Genomic DNA, 19,951 nt, shown 5'->3' with positions numbered 1-19,951 from the left:
CTTGCCACCTGCCAGGTTTGCTGCTTCAGCTTTTCTTGGAAAAGCTGGACAAGCCCTTTGGAGCACAACCTCAGGCTTAGTTATTTATTCTGCAGGTAACTGTGGGGAAGATGTGAAATTCCCCAGGGCTTGTGCCTGCCAATCTGCCCCTTTCTGCAGGAGGAATACATTAAATCCCTGAACGAATCCAAGAAAATCAAGGACAGTGATGCTTCACAGTGTTTCCAGAAGCTATTCACTTAACTATGAAAATATAATGGGCTAAAGAACAACAGCCTCGTGCTGTGCAATACATCCACTACCCAAAAAAATGAAAAAGTCCTTTTTTGTCAGAAGGAATTCCCCAATAAACAAGAGCCCATCTCTCTTACACAATTTGCACCGTCATGAACGAATAGCTCAGTAATCCAGCAAAATCCTCATGCTTAATGAGATAATGAAAAGTCATATGGCAGATGGAAAAGCTCTCCCAAATCTCATTAACCTGCCTCTTGGCTTTTCGTATAGCAGCAAAAATTTGGAATAAATCCGGTGGGACAGGGAGTTTGCTGCAGAGGAAAATGAGTTTTGGAGAGGAGGGGATCTAACCTGGCACCTGCACTGAGGAGGGGAAGGCAGTGCAGAAGCACCACGTGAACAAAAATTGAAATATCAAGGAATCAGGACTGGAATATCAGAGAGAATGCCCGTGATGTCTGTGCCCACAGGTCCAGCATGAGCCCCAGGACAGCAGGATAGCCCAGGTGCTCCCAGACAGCTCCTGCTTTTAAAGCCTCAAGTGATCAAACACAACCAGAAACTCTCCCACATCGAGGAGAAAAAAGCCACAAACTGGTGAACACTCACAAGTCGCTATTTCTAATCAAGCGGCCAAACCTCGAGGGGGAACACCCATTAAAATCTGACCTTTATGTGCGACACCTTCGAGGAGGTTTAGTTTTTGCACCTCTATTTCCAAATACCAGTTTTAACGGAGGGGTGAACCCTGAGGCTTTGGGGACGGAGCGGTGGCACCTGTGCTGGCACCGGGGCTCTCGGGTGGGTGACAGCTCAGCGGGCCGCCGGAGGAGCACGAAAAGCGAGGAGAAACGCGAGAAAGCATCGCGGAGCGCTCTCCTGAGCCCCGGGCCAGCCACCCCGGGCACAGCCCGGCTCTTACCGTGCAGCAGCAGCAGCCCCTGGAGGGCACAGACGGCCAGGAGGGCGCTGGCCCGGGGCAGCATCCCGGGGCCGGTCCTGGAGCGTGTCCCGAGCCAGCCGAGCCCGCTGGAGAAGTTTTCCTTCCGCGGCGAGAACTTCGGGCAAGCCGCAGCGGGCAGGGAGGGGAAGGACGGGGCGCGCAGGAGTTCCCACTTGTTGATCCCAGTTAAATGGTTCTTTCCATTCACTGCTTCATCCCGGGGTTGTGTTTGCCTTCCCTTCTTCCCGAGCTTCTCGGTTTTTTTCCTTCACCCCCTTGCCGCAATGACCGTATTCCTTTTCCCCCCCGTTTCTCCAATCCCTGGCGTGTCCGGGGGGAACCTTGCTCTGCCTCAGAAGCCTCCCCAGCCCTCCTGGCTGGCGCAGAGTCACTCAAGGCGTGAAAAAGCAAAGCAAAAACACCGGAAAAAAGTTTGGCAAAAACTTTCCTGCGCTCGCTGCTCGCGGCTGCTCGCACAGCGCGGAGTTTGGGGTAAGGTGGCAGAGCCGCACAGCCTCCTCCGAGATGGGCTTCTCCAGGGAGGTGCAGGTGCCGCGGAGACCGGCAGGAAGGACAGATCTCCAGCAGGACAGGAGCAGGGGGAGCTGCCCGGAGCCCACCTGGCTCTACCTGCCCGGGGGCACCTGCCCGGGGCGGGCAGCGGGCGGGCAGCGGGGCTGGGGCATGGCCGGAGCCCCTGGCTCTGCTCTCTGCTCTCCCCCTCCCCTCCGCCCGCCTCGCCTTTCGCAGGGAAGTTTGATGCGAGCCCGAGATTCTTTATAGGGACAGGAAAAAAAAAAAAAAAAAAAGAAAAAGGAGGAAGGAGAGACGTCACCAGCCGAGGCGAGGGGACTTCACTCTCTCTCTCCCTCCCTGTCATTTCACAGAGCTCCTGGGTTTCCTGTTGCTGCTGCCTGAGATGGGGCAAAGAAGTGAATTCCAGCTGCTTGCCGGCATTGCCCGTCCTGTAAAATTGTTCTTTCCGTTCACCGAGGTCGGGGGATCAGGTGGCACCACCTTCCCCCAGGGGCACAGAGGTGACATCTCCCCCGGCCCCGGCGCTCTCAGGCTCCGGGACACCGGCAAGGGGACACCAGCTGAGGAACAGGCTGTGTCCTGCTCTCTGTGCCCCCCTCAGCCGGTATTTCAAGGGGACACCAGCTGAGGAAGGCTGTGTCCTGCTCTCCGTGCCCCCCTCAGCCGGTATTTCAAGGGGACACCAGCTGAGGAAGGCTGTGTCCTGCTCTCCGTGCCCCCCTCAGCCGGTATTTAGCAGTTCGGGCTCTTTCTGCTGCCCACCGTGTCCTGCTGGGATGCCACCTCCACCCTCCCTGCCCTTCTGTGCCTCCCTTGCTCTTGGGGCATGAAGAGAATCCCTTGTTTGCATCGGGTACTTCAGGGAATCCCAATGCTATTATTTGTAAAACAAGGCTGATCCCTCACGGGTTTCTCACCTGGGCATTATCTCCAGCTCCACCCACACTCGAGGCTCCCAGCCTGCCCCTGCCCCTTTGCCCTTGCCATGCCAGGCACCACGTAAGGCGATGGGCACTCCAGCCACGGGGATGTCCCTCCTCTTCCTCCACCCTGGAAATCAGAGTCCTGGCTCAGGGCTGCTCCTCCAGCCACAGGAGCCCCCCGGGCCAGCACGGCCTCAGCTCTGAAAGTCACAAACTGGTGACAGGAGATGTCCCAGGGCATTTTAGGGACACTTCTGGAAGTGCAGCCAGCACTGAGGCGACCAGGAGGGAGCTCTGCTCTGCTATTTCAATGTACATATCAGATATTGGGTTTTAATGTAAAAGCGCTGGTAATGAGAGTGCTGGAAGCTCCACAGCTGCTCCCACAGATCGTCCATCCCAATAATCCTAACAATCCCAATAATCCCAATAACCCAAAGAATGCCAATCCCAAGAGGTGAGCCACTGGGGACACTGGTGTTGCAGGACCTGCAGAGCCTTGCAGCAGAGCACTGCCAGTCCCTGTGGCTCAGTGATGGGGTTGGTTTGCAATTTTTTGTTCCTCTTGCTCAGTTTGCAAAAGAAAAGGCAGAGCCAAAAGTTCCCCACACTTTTACTGGATGGAGATCATGGGGTTTAGTGATAGGCCCTTTTCACACCTCAGTTTAGTCCAAAATCTAAACCCTCAACAGCTCTGAGTTCTCCACTGCCATGCACTGGAGCAAAGGGAGACGCAGGTTCAGTTCTGAGAGTTACAAATCCAAAGGCAAGTGGGCACCTCCCAGGTCAGGATTGATACCTGGTGTAGAAATGTCTAAAAATCAACAAGAAACTCAACACAGGCCTCAGATATTCCCAGGTCTATGAACAAGAAGCCTCATTTCTCATGCACAGTGTTAAATCATGAATGCTTTTCTCAACATAATCTTCATATAAATGTCCAGATCATTGTCAAGAAGGAAAATTGCTTTTTCTATGCCTAAAATTAGTTTTTAGAACACACAACTTTCCCCAGAAATGGGTTACAGTAAAGGAATCCTAAATAATTATGGATAATAGTAAAGAACAGCTAGTAAAAGTAAAGCTCCATAGGAGCTTAACTGGAGAATCAAAACTCTAACATAATTATAGGACTGTAGTTTATTTCTGATTTGTGGAGAAGTGTTTAAAAATTAATTAGAGGTTACTTATCAACTGGTAATAAATTCTGTTGTATTTGTGTAAAATGCCCCAGATAATCTTTTATCTGTTGATAAATTTAATTGATCTTTTAATTAAAATTAAATGCCTCTAGTGTGTTGTTTCACAAGGAATTCAGTATTAGAACCTGGTCACGCAATTCTGAGTTTATAATACTTTATTTTCCCCTCACAATATACAAAATCAAAGTTATAAGAAGGGCACAATATGTTCCTGAGCACCTTCCTGTGCCCGGAGCAACCTGTTAGAGCTTTTCCAAAGGAAAGCAGACTTCCCTGGCACAGCAGCATGCTCTGCACACGCAGATGGGAAAAAACATTGGCTAACTGGGCTAGAACTCCTCATAATAACCCAGCTCATTTTTCCATGACAGATATTCCACCCAAGGAGCTCAGAACTTTTTACCAATATTAACAAATACCAGCCCTGCCATGCTCAGGGGAGCAGGAGCAGGGCTAGAAAAGGTAATTTCCCTTCTTCATGAGGCACTTGGAGCTTTGCAAGGCACCCAGCAGTTGTAGCAGAGTGACCATAACCAAATGAAACTAAATAAAAATAATCCCAACATGGGGGAGTGAAGGTTGCTGTGTCTGTGTCCCAGACAACTGGGATGGGAATTCCTGCAGTAACCTGCAGGAGTTTGGCAGGAATTCCAGGATATGGGATGTGTTCTTTGCAGGACCAAGGCAGGGCAGACTGTGGGACCTGACTGACCCCAGGAAATGCCCTGTCACCCTTTGTAGTATCTCCCATCCTTCCTGGCAGAGGATTACCTGTGTCATGTTGATGCCTTCTGCCAGCTTGGCACAGAACAATTCCAGAGCTGGAAACCCTCTCTTGGTGCTCATCCATGGAAGGGGACAGAGGGAATGCCTGTGCACTGGGTCTGGAATTGCATCCTGTGCTGCTTTTAGCTTTAAAGGTAAAATGTCTGTAACCCTGGTGGAGTTGTCCAGCTCTGGGCTGGTTCCCAGGCCCAGCTGCAGCAGAGTCAGAGCCAGGCTCTCCTGACTCAGCCCCTGCTTCACAAACTCCCTCTGCCAGGTGCCTGCTTGCCTCCCTCAGCCAGAACAGTTTAGCCCCTAATGCTGAATTTTAGTTGGGCAATTCTGCCCTGTGTGCTGGGCTGGGTACACTGGGGTGCACACAGAGAACCCTGGCAGATTCTGCTCTGCAGGGTGGAATTGTTCTCCCTGGGGGCTCCAAAGCAGTTGGACAGAGCTGGGACCCCCAGCCACGGCTGAGCTGGGGTGGCCTCCCAGAGCTGGGCCTTGCCTGTGGAACGAGAAGCAAAGAGCACAAAACAAGGGATGGAAGGGCATTTCTCCAGGCTGGTGATCTCAGTTCCAGTGCCTGTGACAGCCTTTAGGGCCAGAGAGTTGGCACACCCCCAGGCTGGCACTGTGGTCTGCTGCAAGCACATCCTTGTCCTCTCCCTGGATGGACAATGTCCCATGTCCTGCCCCTGGAAGAGGTGGTGGAAGAAGGGAGGACATTGCCAAGGTGCCTTGCAGCTCTCTGTGATGAAACCCTGCCTGCCCCTGAACTCAGCTATTGTTTTTTTGATGTCCAGGCTGCCTTGGAGCATTTCTGACCTCCAGGACCAGACAAGATGCTGGCTACACACGGGATGTGCTCCCTGAGCCATAAACAGAAGAAAAGCCATCAGCTCCCAGGGCACAGAGTCCAGCCCAGCCCCACATCCCTGCCAGGGACAGCACTGCCAGCACTGCTGCCCTAATTCCCAGGAAAGCTGCAGGGCTGGGTGTGCCTCTCCCCACAGCCCAGGCAGGCTGAGTGCCCTGCACATGCATCCTCCAGGCCCTGGGGATGGAAATCCAAGTTAACATCATCACTCTGTGGGCAAACAGGGTGGAGAGCTTTCAGATAAAAATACTTTTCCCTGGAAAATGGCATGTTATCAAAACAGAAACCTTCTGTGGGAGTGCTCTGGCTAGGGTGACTTCTGCTAGGGATGAACTTTCCAGGGAAAGTAATCCCAGAAACCATCCCAGCTTTGCCTGCCACTTGGTGATGCCCTGGGTGCAAGGTCTGGTTTTGAGTGGTGAGCCTGATTTGGGTTAGAAAACTGTATTTTCACTTCTTGCCAGACTCCTCAACAAGTCCACTGGCTGAGCTTTGGCTATTTCCATCAGCTCCTTGCAGACGTGTTCACTTAATTATTCCTTTATTTAGACAAAGAAAAAAAGGCCTCAAGAAAACCCCATTTGGCCCAAGCACAGAATGGGAACAAAATGTTTCTCTAGCTGGGAAAAGCATTTCCTGGCCAGCTTTGTTCAGGCCCAGAGCAGCGCTCAGGGCCTGGGACCACGGGAGCTGCGGGACCAGCAGGGCCATGGGCACGTCCTGGTGTCCTCTGTGGGGTGGCAGTGCCACAGGGAGGGACAGGAAGCACACACCGTCACTGACAGAGCCTCTCTGCCACTATCTGCTTTTTGCAAGAAGGGAAAACAACAAAAAAAGTTATTTATGAATAATTCAAAGCTGGAAGAGGCCTGTCAGTCACTTCTAACACCAGCAAAGTAATATACTGAAAGAAATTTTATTTTTGTATAAAAACTGTCGAGAATGAGGAGTTTTCCTCTGGTGTCACCCTTTCTCCATCCCTGCCTGCCATCCTGACAGGTCCCTCCCTCCCTGTCCAGCTGAGGTGTGTCCCTGCTGCATCCGTGGCCATCCAGCCCCAGCCCCAGCCTGTCCTGCTGCTCTTGCCTCCATCAGCCTGAGTGAAAACTCCTCAAACACACGTTCAGACAGCAGAGGAAAGCAGGGCATTTCCTCCTTGTGCTGCAAACATGAAAGGATAAAAAACATTCACCTCCCCTCCCATGGCAGGAGCTGGTGTGTTCCCTTAAAATTCAGCATGGGGGAATGGCTGATGTTCCACCTCTTTGTGTTTCCTCCCCAAGGTTGTTTTGGAGCATCTCCTTGTAGCTGTTTGACTCGAATCCTTTATTTCTGAGTCTGCCTGGGGAGATCCTTACAGCTTATAAATATAATGTAGGCCTTGGGCCCATACAGCTCTTAGAGAGAATTAACTGGTTTGGAGCAGCAGCCAGACTTCTGAGCCAAGGGAAGAAAACAAGAGCAATGGTAAGGAAAATAAATAGCCATCAACAAAAGGAGACAGGCACAGAGTTTGATCTGCTTTGTTCTGCCAGAGTCTGTGGCAGGAAGACAAAGATATCCACCTAATGGGGAAGAAATTCCTGAGCCAGGTTTCATCCACACACAGCATTTCAGGTAAGGAAAATATTCCAGCCCTTTGAGGTACCTTCTCCCAGACCTTCTCCCAGCACTGACCCCAACCAGAGGCCAGATTTTGTGTGCAGGGTTTTCCTTTGCCAGAGTATGAACTTCAAAGTGTGAGAAAAAATGGGCTTCAGCCAGCAACCAAGAATGCTTGTTTTATTTATTTTAGTTTGGATTCTGATTCCCTTCTTACTCTTTCTCCCTCTGTGGGGATAAAGCAGGATTTTCTTACCACTCAGACTGGGAATGAGAAGCATGGTTTGTGTCCTGGTGCTCTGCAGACATTCCCTCCCCACTGGAGGTTCCTGCCCACGTCTCCAGCAAGATGATTCAAGTGATTCAAATAACAGGAGTGCAGAGAGAGAAGCCTTAGAGGGAGAAAAAACACAGATAGGCCTGGACAGTGGCAAGGCAGGAAAACCACAAGTGGTTTGCATTAATCCAACCCCATCCATGTCAATCCCAGAAGCGTTGGGGTTAATTCAGCCAACAGCTCAAGGCTGGAGTCCTGTGCTGTGAACTCTAATTTGGCACCAGAATGGCACCAGTTTATCACTCAGCTCTTACCAGGTACCAGTGCTTGCCCTGAAGGGTTTAAATGCCAATGTTATAAATGCTGTCCCTCCTCCTGCTGCCTAATCCAAACTGGGGGGGAGGTTTGGATCAGCCTTCCTGGCTGTTTGCTCAGCCCCTGGTGACTGCAGGAGCCACAGAGAGCATCTGGAGCAGGGGGAGATGTGCCCCCCAGCACTGCCCTGCACGGCCAGTGGGGAGAGGCCAGCTCAGCCCCAGATGTCCCAATTCAGCCCCAGAGCTCCCAGTCCCCATCCAGCCCCAAATGTCCCAGTCCTCATCCAGCCCAAGATGCCCCAGTTCAGCCCCAAATGTCCCATTTCAGCCCCAGAGCTTCCAGTCCCCATCCAGCCCCAGAGCTCCCAGTCCCCATCTAGCCCCAAATGTCCCAGTCTCCATCCAGCCCCAAATGTCCCAGTCCCTATCCAGCCCCAAATGTCCCAGTTCAGCTCCAAATGTCCCATTTCAGCCCCAGAGCTTCCAGTCCCCATCCAGCCCCAAATGTCCCAGTCCCCATCCAACCCCAGATGTCCCAGCTTAGCCCCAGAGCTCCCAATCCCATCCAGCCCCAGCTGTCCCAGTCTCCATCCAGCCCCAAATGTCCCAGTCCCCATCCAGCCCCAGATGTCCCAGTTCAGCCCCAGCTGTCCCAGTCCCCACCCAGCAGTGCTGTGAGTGTCATTAATCCTGGCACTGCTCTTTCTCCCCGCTGCAGCTGCCACAGGAACATGCCCAGCACTCCTGTGGCTGGGCTGCCACGGCTCTGTCAGATTCCACAAGTAAATGCTCCTTGTCTCCATGGGGCGAGCATTGGGATCATCCCTGGTTTGTGCACTGGCTCCAAAGCAAACCAGCACGAGCTCCATGACTCAGTGCAGCCACGAGGCAAAAATAGCAGGTTGGTGTGCTGAGATGATGGGAAGAATCAAAGGGACACTGTCTCCCAAAACTAAAATGTCTGCAAATGAGCTCTCAGCCAGCACAGGGCCAAAAGAAATGTTTCTTCCATGGACTTATTTATTTTTGAGAACTGAAAGGAAGCAGTTGCTGAGGACAAGTGGACATTGTGCTGGAGGTTTGAGAAACGAGACATGGTGGCACAAAGACCCTGATAGTGGAGCTGCCATCACTGATCTGCATTGTCCATGCCAAGAGGGACTGAATAAAAGCTTGAACTGGAGCCAGTGGGAGTGAAAAGAAGGGAATGGGGAGATTCCCACTGCCCTTAATGAGTTTTGGCTCTGAACCTACATGAAGAGACATCACTAGCAGTGAATAAACTGGATTCTAAAAATCCTTTCACCTTTGACAGGACAGGCTGGAATTAGTGAAGTGCCAGAGGGAATGAATCTGTTTACCATGCATTTTTTTCCATAGGTGCCTGTGTCCCACATGCAATAGAAAGGCTGAGCTGTGAGTGTTGTCCTTGCACAGGTCAGCAGCTGCAGCCACCAGGCTGGGACCTCAAAACAGCAATCCCAAACGTGTCCTGGCCCCACCAGCCTGCTTTGTCCCCCTCCCACCAAGGCCAGCCCTATTACCTGGAGTGCAGGTGTCACATTGAGAAGAGCAGCTGTGAACAGCTCTGAATGTAAATGGAGAGTGCTTCAGGAAAATGGGCACCTGTCTCAAGGCTGTGGTGTTTCCTCTTGCTGGAAGGACCTGGTGCAACCCTGGGGCACAGCAAAAACAAGACTTGGACACAGTTAATTGGAAAATCAAGAAGGAAATGCAAGGAGAGCTCATAGGAGGACAGCAGGGTTCATTTGTTTGTCCAGTTCCTGCTCACCCCAGGTGCTGGGTGTTGAAGGAAGGCAGCAGTATTCCATATTTGTTCATCATCCATGCTTTGAATGGAATCCAATCGGAGGAGACCGTGATGGCCTCTGCAGGCAGGCAGGGCTGGATGTGAGAGCCTTTCTCAGCAAGGTCAGCGAGTGAGTCAGTGCAGGGCCAGGAATAGCGCTCAGGAGCAGCCTGATGTGGAGCTGGAGACAACAGGCCCTCCTTTGTCCCCCAGGAGTCCCCAGCCCTCTCAGGCCCTTCCTTCAGCACTCTCTGCCCATGAATTCCAGAGATAAAGCACACATTTCTTGGATGCTCTTTCCCAAGAAAAAAGCTGGTGAGACCTTGCCGTTCCCAGCGGGTGCGTCCTGCTGCTTGGCCTGTAAATAAATCAGATATGTTCTTCCCAGTTCTCTCCCTTCCCCAAGTTTCTACCTCAGCAGACTCAGACTCAGTGGGATGTCAGAGGTGGGGTGGGAGGAAGCATCTCCCTGATTCAGTGGTGGGATCCAAACTGCTCCTGCTCCGAAGCTCACCTGTGTGCTCCTGGGAGAGCCACTGGGTCTCCGTGTCCTGCTCCTGGTCTGCACAGCTGGGCTGAGGATTCCCCCATCAGAGATGCTCCCATCAGAGCTGTGCTCCATACCTGCAGTGACACAGCCACTGGGTGCTCAGGTTATCCTGAACAAGGAGCCTCAGCCCAGCAGGACCCCAGATTTGCCAGCAAGGAGGGAATGTGCTGTGGGATAAAACAGAACAAGGATGGCACTGCTGCCTCCCATGGCACCCTGGCATGGGGCTGAGCCCAACAGGCCCTGGCACGCTGAGCTGGGTCTGCACTCCAGTAAAATCTGTGTCCCATGGCTGGGAATGCTGCTTCTTCCTGCCCATGATGTTCAGTAACAGGTGAAGCTCACAGGGCAAAAAAAAAGCCGCTTTTCTTTTCTCAAAGCTCCCAAACTCTGTGGTCTCTGCAGGCCAGGCACCTGCCATCTCCCATCCTTTAAGGAACAAACAATGATTTTATAGAAGTCATGGCATCCCTAACAGTGCCACAAGGCTCTTCTGTACAGAGGTTCTTTGTCTTCTGGTCATCAGGAGGAATGAAAATACTGCAGGGATTTCCCACTCTAAATGACAGAGGTGGAATAACAAGGGCTTTCAGTAGGAAAACAAGGATTTAAAAATCAGCAAGGTGGGCTCTGAGGACTGGCTTGTGCATTTCTCATCTCTGCTTTCTTCTCTTATCATCTCCTTGTCCAAGCATTTGGCTCAGTCTCTGTGTTTGGCAGGGAGGGTTGAGATCCACCTTTTTAGCTTGTACTTTTTTCAGATAAGGGTTAAATTCACAGCCTGCTTTAAAAATTAAACCACACCATGAAACTGCTGCTTCATCTTTTTTTTTTTTTCCTCTGAGCTTTAGCTCCTTGAGCCAGACTTGCTGCATTTCTCCAGGCAATGCTGAGCCCACATTGGCTGCTGGAGTGTGATTTTCTGGAGGGATTTTCTGCAACTAAAGGCACATTTGCTCGGTTGCTGTGTGTTACTCAGGTTTGTGGCATCAATTAGTAGGTCACAGAAAACCTTCTCCTCTTCTCCAGAATCTGGGGACATCCTCAGATTTATTGCTCCTTGCTCTGGCTTCATCCAAGGTGGGAGTGCTTGGTGTGAAAGTGCAGCCTCAGCCTTTCTTCAGCAAGGCCCCAAAGGGGATCTCCACTGGGACTGCCCTGGCTTTGCCTCAGTCCTCACTCAAATTTTGAAAAAAAAGGACCAAACCTCTGAAAAAAAATCTGGGCAGGAGGGGAGGACTTGCACTTCTCTGTGTCCACACAGTGTGTCACCCTTACTCTATGCCGCAGTGCTCTCATTTACCATCCCCGCAGGATCACGAGTGGCTTTTAGAGGAGCAAGCGCCCCTGGTTTGCTCACAGTCCATGAACTGGCACTGGGCAGGTGAGATTTCCCTGGGGACCCTCAGCCTGCAGAAGGATGGAGCTGGCAGCTCCTCCCGAGGCAGCCCTGGCTGCAGAGCCACCGAGGATTGCTGCCAGCACCGTGGGTTGTGGGGGTGTCCCGAGGCCAGGATCTGCCTCTTCCTTCCCAGCATTATCCCAGAGCACTCAGGAAATCAGCTGCCCTGCGAGCTTTTCCTTCAGGAGAGTTTCCCATTTCCACTTGCTGGAGCCAACATTCGGCAGCACCAGCACTGCCAGAACCTCTGCAGGAAGATTGGACTGGTAATTTCTGATAGCAGCATCCCTCCCCTTTCCTTGGTGAAGGTGATGGTAATTCCTGTGGAAAAGGCAAGGTGCGGGATCTGAAAATTGCCACGTGTCTCCTTTCCAAGGAGACAGGTGATTGCTGGAGGTGTGCAATGGTGGGGTGCAATTTAGCACATCTCTGTTCCCCACCTGGGCTGGATTTGTTGCTCCAGTCCTGCAGGGTTTGGAGCTCTGTTAGAGGCACACTGAAGTGCTCCCACCCCTTCCATGAGACTATTTCAGGAGTAAGGGACTCTTCAAAATGCATCAAGGTAGCAGAATCTGGCAGACAGAGACTGACACAGAGATGTAATAAGGAGCATTTCACAAGGTAATTTCTGCCAATTTTATCTGCTGTATTAAAATTTAATAGGCATGAAAGCACCCAGGTGCTGTAGCAAAATCTAACACTGTTTTACAGAAATTGTTTTAATAATAAAGCATTTTCTGTGTTTTCTGTTTGTGCAGATTGGCACAATGAAAAGTTGTTCTGCTGTACATGTCTGTGCCATAAAATTGAGTGACAGAGGAGTTGTCTGAGTGGGCTGCTGGTCCCAAATTGTGGACTGAAGTTATCAGCCTGTGCTAAAACACTGGAAATTCTCCTAGAAGAGTTCTTCTGTTTGCTCCAGGAACATCAAAGTGCTAGAGCTTGATGGCTGAATAATCACAGAATCAGAGATTCATTGAATGATTGTGGTTGGAAAAACCCTCAGGGACCACAGAGTCCAAAATTTCCCAGCACTGCCAGGCCACCACTGCCCTGTGTCCCCAAGTGCCACATCCCTGTGACTCTAAATCCCTGCAGGGATGGGCACTCCACCACTGCTCTGGGCAGCTGTGCCAGGGCTGGACAGCCCATTCCAGGATGGAATTTCCCCAAATATCCAACCTGAGTCTCTTCTGGAACAATCTGAGGCCGTTCCCTCTCCTCCTGTCCCTGTTCCCTGGGATAAGATCCCAAATCCCCCCGGCTGTCCCCTCCTGTCAGGAGCTGTGCAGAGCCACAAGATCCCCCCTGAGCCTCCTTTTCTCCAGGTTCAGCCCCTTCCCAGCTCCCTCAGCCTCTGGGTTGGGCTGGGTACGGGCTGGGAAGTGCTTTGGGGTCAGAGGTGCCAGCACCCGGCCGGGCAGAGTTTTCCAGGTGATTCTGAGCCACAAACAAAAAGTTCCCATTTGTCCCGCTGGTGCTGGGGATTCCTGCGGAACTGTGGCTCCGTGGGGCATTCCATGGGGTGGGATTGTTGTTGTCCAGGTCCTGCACACACACAGAGCAGTGGGGCAGGGATGGTGTCCTCCTGCCTGCTGGCAGCCACTGCTGTCTCCTTCTCTCCAGGCTGAGCTCCTTCCCAGCTCCCTCAGCCTCTGCTGGGGCTCCAGCCCCTTCCCAGCTCCCTTCCCTTCCCTGGACACGCTCCAGCTCCAAAATGCCATTCCTGAACTGTCCCCAGCACTGGATGTGTGGCATTGAGAACTTCCCTGCTGGCCACACTGTTGCTGAGACAAAATCATGTAATAAAATAATGGCTTCCTTAACAAAATAATAACATCCTTCAGATCCCTTCTCCTCGCCCTGGAAAGCCAGGCTGGATTTTAGAAGTCCCTTTGACAAATAATGTCATGTCATCCTCACAGCTCAGTTCTGTGTGATTTCACTGTTCTTTGTCCTCTTCCTTGAATCAAGAAAGCAGTGCCTCTGGATGACAAGGGAAAGCTGCTAATTTTTGTTTTTTGCCATCCAGTTTGGCAGTAGCTTATTGCAAGTGTTGGCCTGCACAGCAATTGCAGGAATTTTGCAGTGGTCTGCAATGTTGTGGTGATAAAGAACTATTTACTGCTTCAATCTCACAGCAGCGCTGATGTGACTCCTCCACCCCCACCAAACACAAAAACAAGGTAGGGAAAATGGTTTGGAAAAGGAGGGAAAGCGTGGATCTCACTTTTACAGTGAGTGTGAGCACTTCCCTGCCCTGGATGAGGCTCCTTTCCAAGGGCCACATCCCTCTGGCAGTCATAGCAGCTGCTCCCACTGAAAAGTCCTGTTATTCAGTTGCACTCCTACCTTTCTTTAATGCAATTTAGCAGCTGGAAATCAGGAGGAGAGCCAGGAGCATGGGAGCAGCCAGCTCCCCGTGTGCCTCCACAGCCCTGGCTGCAGGCACGGAGCTGCTCCCAGCAGAAAGGCACCAAACCTTCCCTTTGGCTCCCAAATTCCTCCTGCCTTCTGCACAGCCAGGGAGGACAGGCAGGTTTAAGACCTTGCCTGTGGATGCTTGTGGAAAAGCAGGGAATATCTAAGGATAGCAGGGAATATCTGAAGATAGCAGGGAATATCTGAGGATAGTAGGAAATAAAGGCTCAGCTGAGAACCAAACCCAGGAATGGGAGAGGGAGAGGCAGCTGGCAGTGATGTCTCCATTCAGCACCAAAACCTTTCAGAACATAAGATCACCCACAGTGGATCCTGTCAGAGATTCATCCACTGCACCACCCCACTGCCAGGGGCTCAGACTGGAGGCTTCTAAGAGGGCAGTGAGGAAATTGTCTTTTCCAGGGTTGGTTTTCCAGCCTGGCCCAAGCTGCCAGAGAGGTGCTGTCTTTTGGCTGAATAATCCTGATTTCTTTGCTGTGACCTTCCCCATGCTCCCCTTGAGGGCATGTGATGCTTTTAACACCCAGAGCAAGGTTTTCCAGAGCAAGGTGCACACAGGAACCTCTCCTTTGCCTTCTTTCCAGCATGACACCTGCTGGTTTCATCTGCTGCTCCTCACAGCTCTCAGTGCAGCTCTTGCTGCTTCTTCACCTCCTTGAATTTAAAGACCTACATCATTCCCATCCTCATATTGGAAACTCACAGTTTTCTTAGCCATTGCTGGTATTGAAGCTGTTCCCTCTCACCTTATTATTATTACTTTCTAAATTTTCCAATGGGGTTTCTAACTTGATGCTGATAAAAGAAGCAATTCCTTCCTCTGCACCTATGGAACAAAAAACCCAAGGAGTGGTGGAGCTGGCCAGATGTTGATGTGGAGAAGGTTTTAGCCCCCGTAAACCCACAATATATTCTAAGAGAACTAGAGGGAGCTCCTCATTAGCCAAGAAAATGAGAAGCAGAGCAGAAAGCATTCTTGAAGCTATCTAGGAGAGACAAATTTCCAAGTGCCTGGGTCTGTTTATTCCTGTGCTGAGCTCAGTTTTGTTTTCACCCAGGCTCACACTTTGTGCAGGGTGCTTGAGGAAGCCACTTGTGCAGGACAGCCCCAGGCAGAGACCTGAACCCCTCACCCAGAACCCCATCTCCCCAGCCACAGCCCTGCAGAATTCCATCCTCTCTCCTCTCCCTTCCATCAGCTCACCTGTGCAACTTCTCACCCCAGTGGCAGCAATTTTAGGGTCCCTCCACATTCTGAAACTCAGCCTGAGGTGCCTCAGAGATCAGTTAAAGAGAAAGAAGTTGTTTATCTCTTTCTCATTCTTTTAAACACTCCCAAGATGAGCATGTAAATTCTCAGAGGTAAATCCCAGCCACAGACTGTGGGATGAGCCCACAGTTCTGCCATGGAAATCACAATGGACACCTGATATTGTGCCTGACTGGGTTTTCACTTTCACCAGAGTGGAAAAAACCCTCAGGTTTTATCCTGGCCACTGTTACCAAGGGCTGTTGTGCCCTCTATTCCTGCATGCCATGACAGTTAAAAGCAATGCTACAGATGATTAGATCATTTCTCTCCTCAGCTGCCTGTGGTCTTTGGCCACGTGCTGTCCCCAAGAGCCATTATATAGGAAACTCCAGGGAAAATGGGAAAGCTGCTTATTTTTCTTGGCATCCGAATGATTGTTCTGGCCAGGCTGAGTCCAGTTTTGTGTGTGTTTATGTCACACTTTATTATTTGCATGGCCAGCCCTGGTAAGGGTTTCAGGGGCTGGTGGTTTTGTAATTTGTACAGCCCTGGCTCTCTCTGCCTTTGCTGCTCTCCGCTGGAGTTGTGGCTGTTTCCTTTTTTATGGCCACTTCCTCCTGAGGGAGCAGTAATTTATGGTCAGAGGTTAACCTCATTTGCTGAAGTATCCAGCTCCTATGCCAATAGATCTATAAAAATGGAGAGCAGGGATGAAAAGCTGGGAAATAAATAAACCAGATATTCTTCAAATGACACACAGAGCCCTTCTTGAGGAGCTATAGAAACAAAGGAATTCTTGCAGGGTCTGAAATCAGGATCAAACCCAGTGTTCTGCCTTTGTTGGTGAATCTGCTCCCTGAGCCAAATGTGCAGTGATTGACACCATGGGACAGAACATTCCCAGGTTTTTATGGAGTTCTGTGCAAGCCTGGAGTCTCCCCTGGTGTGAGCAGCCCTGCCAAGCTCCTGACTGGGATGAGATTTTGGGGTAACTTCATTCCATGGATCAGCTAGGCATAAAGATGCTCCCTTCCCTTTCCCTTTCCCTTTCCCTTTCCCTTTCCCTTTCCCTTTCCCTTTCCCTTTCCCTTTCCCTTTCCCTTTCCCTTTCCCTTTCCCTTTCCCTTTCCCTTTCCCTTTCCCTTTCCCTTTCCCTTTCCCTTTCCCTTTCCCTTTCCCTTTCCCTTTCCCTTTCCCTTCCTTTCCTTTCCCATGGAGCGTGGTGCAGCTCCAGCTTTGCACACTGGGATCTCAGCTGTGGCTCCAGCAGGAGCTGGAACACGTTCTGCTCCACAGGAAGAAGGGAAGGACAGGGCTGGGTTTGTGTTCCCAGAGCTGGAGCCTCCCAGATTTTTGTGGGGAGCTGACACCAGAGCCGGAGAGCTGAGCTGACTCCAGCTGTTGGTGACTCTGGCTCTTGGAATTGTGTGGAGGTGCCAGGTGCTGGTGTCAGGCTTTTGGGTTTGTTTCAAGGTAGATTCCAGCTTTTGTATGGCTGTGTGTCTGGGTCAGCTGGGAAATGGGATTACTGCGCCTTCCAAGATGTACCAGAACTTTATCACTGACGTGGAAGAAGGAAACGGAATAAACACTGAATTCTTCAAGCTGGGACAGCAGCCATGGACTTTGTGGCCTTCCTCCCAAAGAGGTTTTGGGCTCTTGTGCACAGAGCTGTCTCCTGGTTGCAAGAGGGGCTTCTCCAAAGCCTGTCCTCTGTGCAGGGTCTGGAGGTGGCTGAGACCCCCTAGGGCTGTGCCAGCCTTAGGGCTGGGCCTGCAGAACTGCAGAACATCTCTTGAGGCCTGGGATGTATTTTATCTATTTAATATTTAGTATTTTTATACATTTCTGTATCAGGTTTCCATAATATTTCTGCAGTACGTTCTTTTTGTTTGTTTCCAGACATGTAGTGCTCACAGGACTTCCAAGGCCTGTTTTGATCTAAAAACACCACAGGATTTATTTCCACTTACACGTTCCATCCTCCCCTTCCTTCCCCACAGTGACATTTCCTGACATTCCACATTAATCACAAAGCAATTATCACTGGTTCTGGGCAGGATCTGCAGGTTGGTTGGCAGCTGTCAGGAATGGCCTGTTCTGGGGGATCCCCCACATCACACCTCACCCACCGACCTCTGCTGCTGTCTGATCCCTCACGGAGATCTCTACCTTTAATCTCTCATGGAGATACCTTTAATCCCTCATGGAGGTTTCATTAATTGCTCATGGAGATCTCTTTGATCCCTCATGGAGATCTTAACCCCTCATAGAGAGCTGTCTGATCCCTCATGGAGATCTTTTTAATCCCTCATGGAGATCTCTTTAACCCCTCATGGAGATCTCATTAATCCCTCATAGAGATATCTTTAACCCCCTCATAGAGAACTGTTTAATCCCTCATGGAGATCTCATTAATTCTTCATGGAGATCACATTAATTCCTCATGGAGATCTCTTTAACCCCTCATGGAGATCTCTTTGATCCCTCATGGAAATCTCTTTAATCCCTCACAAAGAGCTGTCTGATCCCTCATGGAGGGCTGTTTCCTTCTGTCCATTGGCACTATCCCTTCCCCAATGTCCTCTGGTGGTTCCCCACCAGCCCCAAGAGCACGTGCTCACCATCCCTGGTGCTGTTTATTGATTAGTAGATCAATTCCTGGAATTAAGGGTGCCTCAGGTGCACTAAACCACCTGTTCAGAGCAGAGCAGAGCTGGAATAACCCAGCTCCTTTGCAGAATTGAGGGACATGGATCTCTCCCTCCCCTCTTCCCTTGGGTGTCCCCTGTGTGTCAGCCAGGCCAGCCCTCAGCTCCCACGGGGGTGATGAAGCCACTGCTGCTCCCTGCATGGTGATTTTGGCTTTGGAACAGATGATCCTGCTAGCACTTGCTGCCCTGAGCAGCTCCTCAGCCTTGGCTGGCTCTGCAGAGCTCCTCATTCTGTCCCAGAAATGGGCTCCATGTGGCCAGGCAATCACTTCAGGCTGCAGGAGTCACATCTGGCTAAGATGAGCTGGCAGCTTCCCTGAGATGGAAAGGAAATATTTAAATGTAATAACGAGCACTATAAAGCCTGGCTTTAAACAAATATTAGGTTTTGACACCAACTGGAAGAAACCAAGGTTCCAGCCGCCCAGGAATGTCATCTGAGGTATTTGGCTCACTTCATCTCAACAATTTAAAAATCATTTGGGCTGAAAAAGCCCCAGAGTGTTGTCCATCAAAGTGAATCTGAAGATGGGTTAAGATTGTGCAGAAAAATCCTCCAAAGCTGCAGCCCAGCCTGGGCTCTGCTCCTTGCTGCTGGGATCCCCTCACCCCAGCACCTTCTCCATCCTGCTCCAAACACTGCCCTGCCTCTGGAGGCTCTCCAGAACTTGTAACAGAGGGGTGACACCAGAGCCTGACCCCAGCCCTGTGCAGAATTCCCATGAAAAGCCTGTTTTGAGGTGACTCCTGGCTGTGGCTGTTTTTTGGCAGGCCCTGTTTGGTGAACTGCCCTGAGTTCCGTGTTTACTGGTGAGAATAGGGTGGAGATGCTGCTGCACACAGTGATTATAAATATATTCCACATCCTTCCAGCAACGGATAAAGCAACTCCCCTGCTCTGAACCAAGTGGCTCCAGGTCAGATTTCAGAGCACCCAAGCTGTGTGATCCATGGGCTGCAAGATTCCCTGGTGGCAGACAACATCCTGGAAAAAAACCCCAAAGCCTAAACAAAGCAGCCTCCAGTGAGCTAAATACAGGGATACACAGGAAAAGCTTCTCATCTTGGAGACACAGTCATAATTGTCTTCCTCTCTCTGAGGAAAAACGAGAATCCTATAAAACATTTTCCTGCCCAAGATGCTGTCTGATAATGGGAGAGGGGAAGTGAGAGAGGAGGGAGCATCTTGTGGAGGAACGAAATCCTGGGCTTGGGTTGAGGACACTAATACAGAGCACACCTCCTGCTCACAGAAAAACAGACACAATTCCTTCAGGAGGATTGTAGATGAGCAGCATTGATGTTGCATTTCATTTTCTTTCCTCTGTCATGGCTGGTTGTTTTCCTCAGGACCAATAAACACTTTAACACTGAAGTCCCACCAGGAGAACAATGAACTGTATTAAAAATGTAAATCCCACTGAAATAAATGCACTGAGGATCACCAGGTCAGCTCTGCAGAGAGGGAGATCTGGGGCTTGTGTCCAGGTGGAAATTATGCTCAGGTTATCTCTGGGGCATTCAGAAGAAGCTGGCTTCTTTTTCCATATCTTAGGATCATCTTTTCCTCCTGTTAAATGCCTCCAGAGCAGCTTCACCAAGTCTCTGTGCTGTCTTGGGGCTTGCAATGAATATCTGTGTGGCTCCTGCTCTTGAACTTCAGGGTCTTGATTTGATCATACAAGATTTCATTTCATTTCATTTCATTTCATTTCATTTCATTTCATTTCATTTCATTTCATACTCAGGTTAAAATCTGGATCTTGGGGTTGCCTCTCTCAGCTTCCTCCAGTTCCTACCAACTCTTCCAGCTTCCTCCAGTTAGAAATTCCTACCAGTTCTTTCAAGGGTGTTTTTTACACACAAGTCAAGGTCTCATACCCAGATCCTGACCTTAACAGCACCCACACATCCCAAAATGAATTTCTAGCAGCAGCAGCAATGCCTTGTTCTAAGGCAAATGCAGGCAGATGTGACTGAGGCTGAAGGGGAGCATTAAATATTCATTTTCCAGCAAGGCTGGGCACAATGGAGCAGCCAAGAACCCTCTAAAAGTTGTTCATGTGAGCTCTGCTCTGGTGTCCAAGAGCTGAATTCA

General features: G+C 50.6%; 1 protein-coding gene across 2 annotated transcripts in view; it reads right to left on the bottom strand.

Moving 5' to 3' along the window:
* Positions 1–1,913, bottom strand: part of LOC110467886 (vascular endothelial growth factor receptor kdr-like) — a 124,503-nt gene extending 122,590 nt beyond the window's left edge. Inside the window, exon 1 of one of the 2 annotated variants that reach the window (XM_077786581.1) lies at positions 1,160–1,913. In XM_077786581.1, the coding sequence (XP_077642707.1) occupies positions 1,160–1,223 (64 nt within the window). In that variant the 5' untranslated portion in view covers positions 1,224–1,913. The remainder of the gene's footprint in view (positions 1–1,159) is intronic. The other variant, XM_077786582.1, reaches the window with a different exon arrangement.
* Positions 1,914–19,951: the final 18,038 nt, after the last annotated feature.

The sequence above is a fragment of the Lonchura striata genome, chromosome 14, assembly GCF_046129695.1.
Source record: "Lonchura striata isolate bLonStr1 chromosome 14, bLonStr1.mat, whole genome shotgun sequence".
In the NCBI taxonomy this organism is placed as follows: Eukaryota; Metazoa; Chordata; class Aves; order Passeriformes; family Estrildidae; genus Lonchura; species Lonchura striata.
Note: the sequence above shows the minus strand (reverse complement) of the source record. Positions and strands in the feature narration are given on the sequence as shown.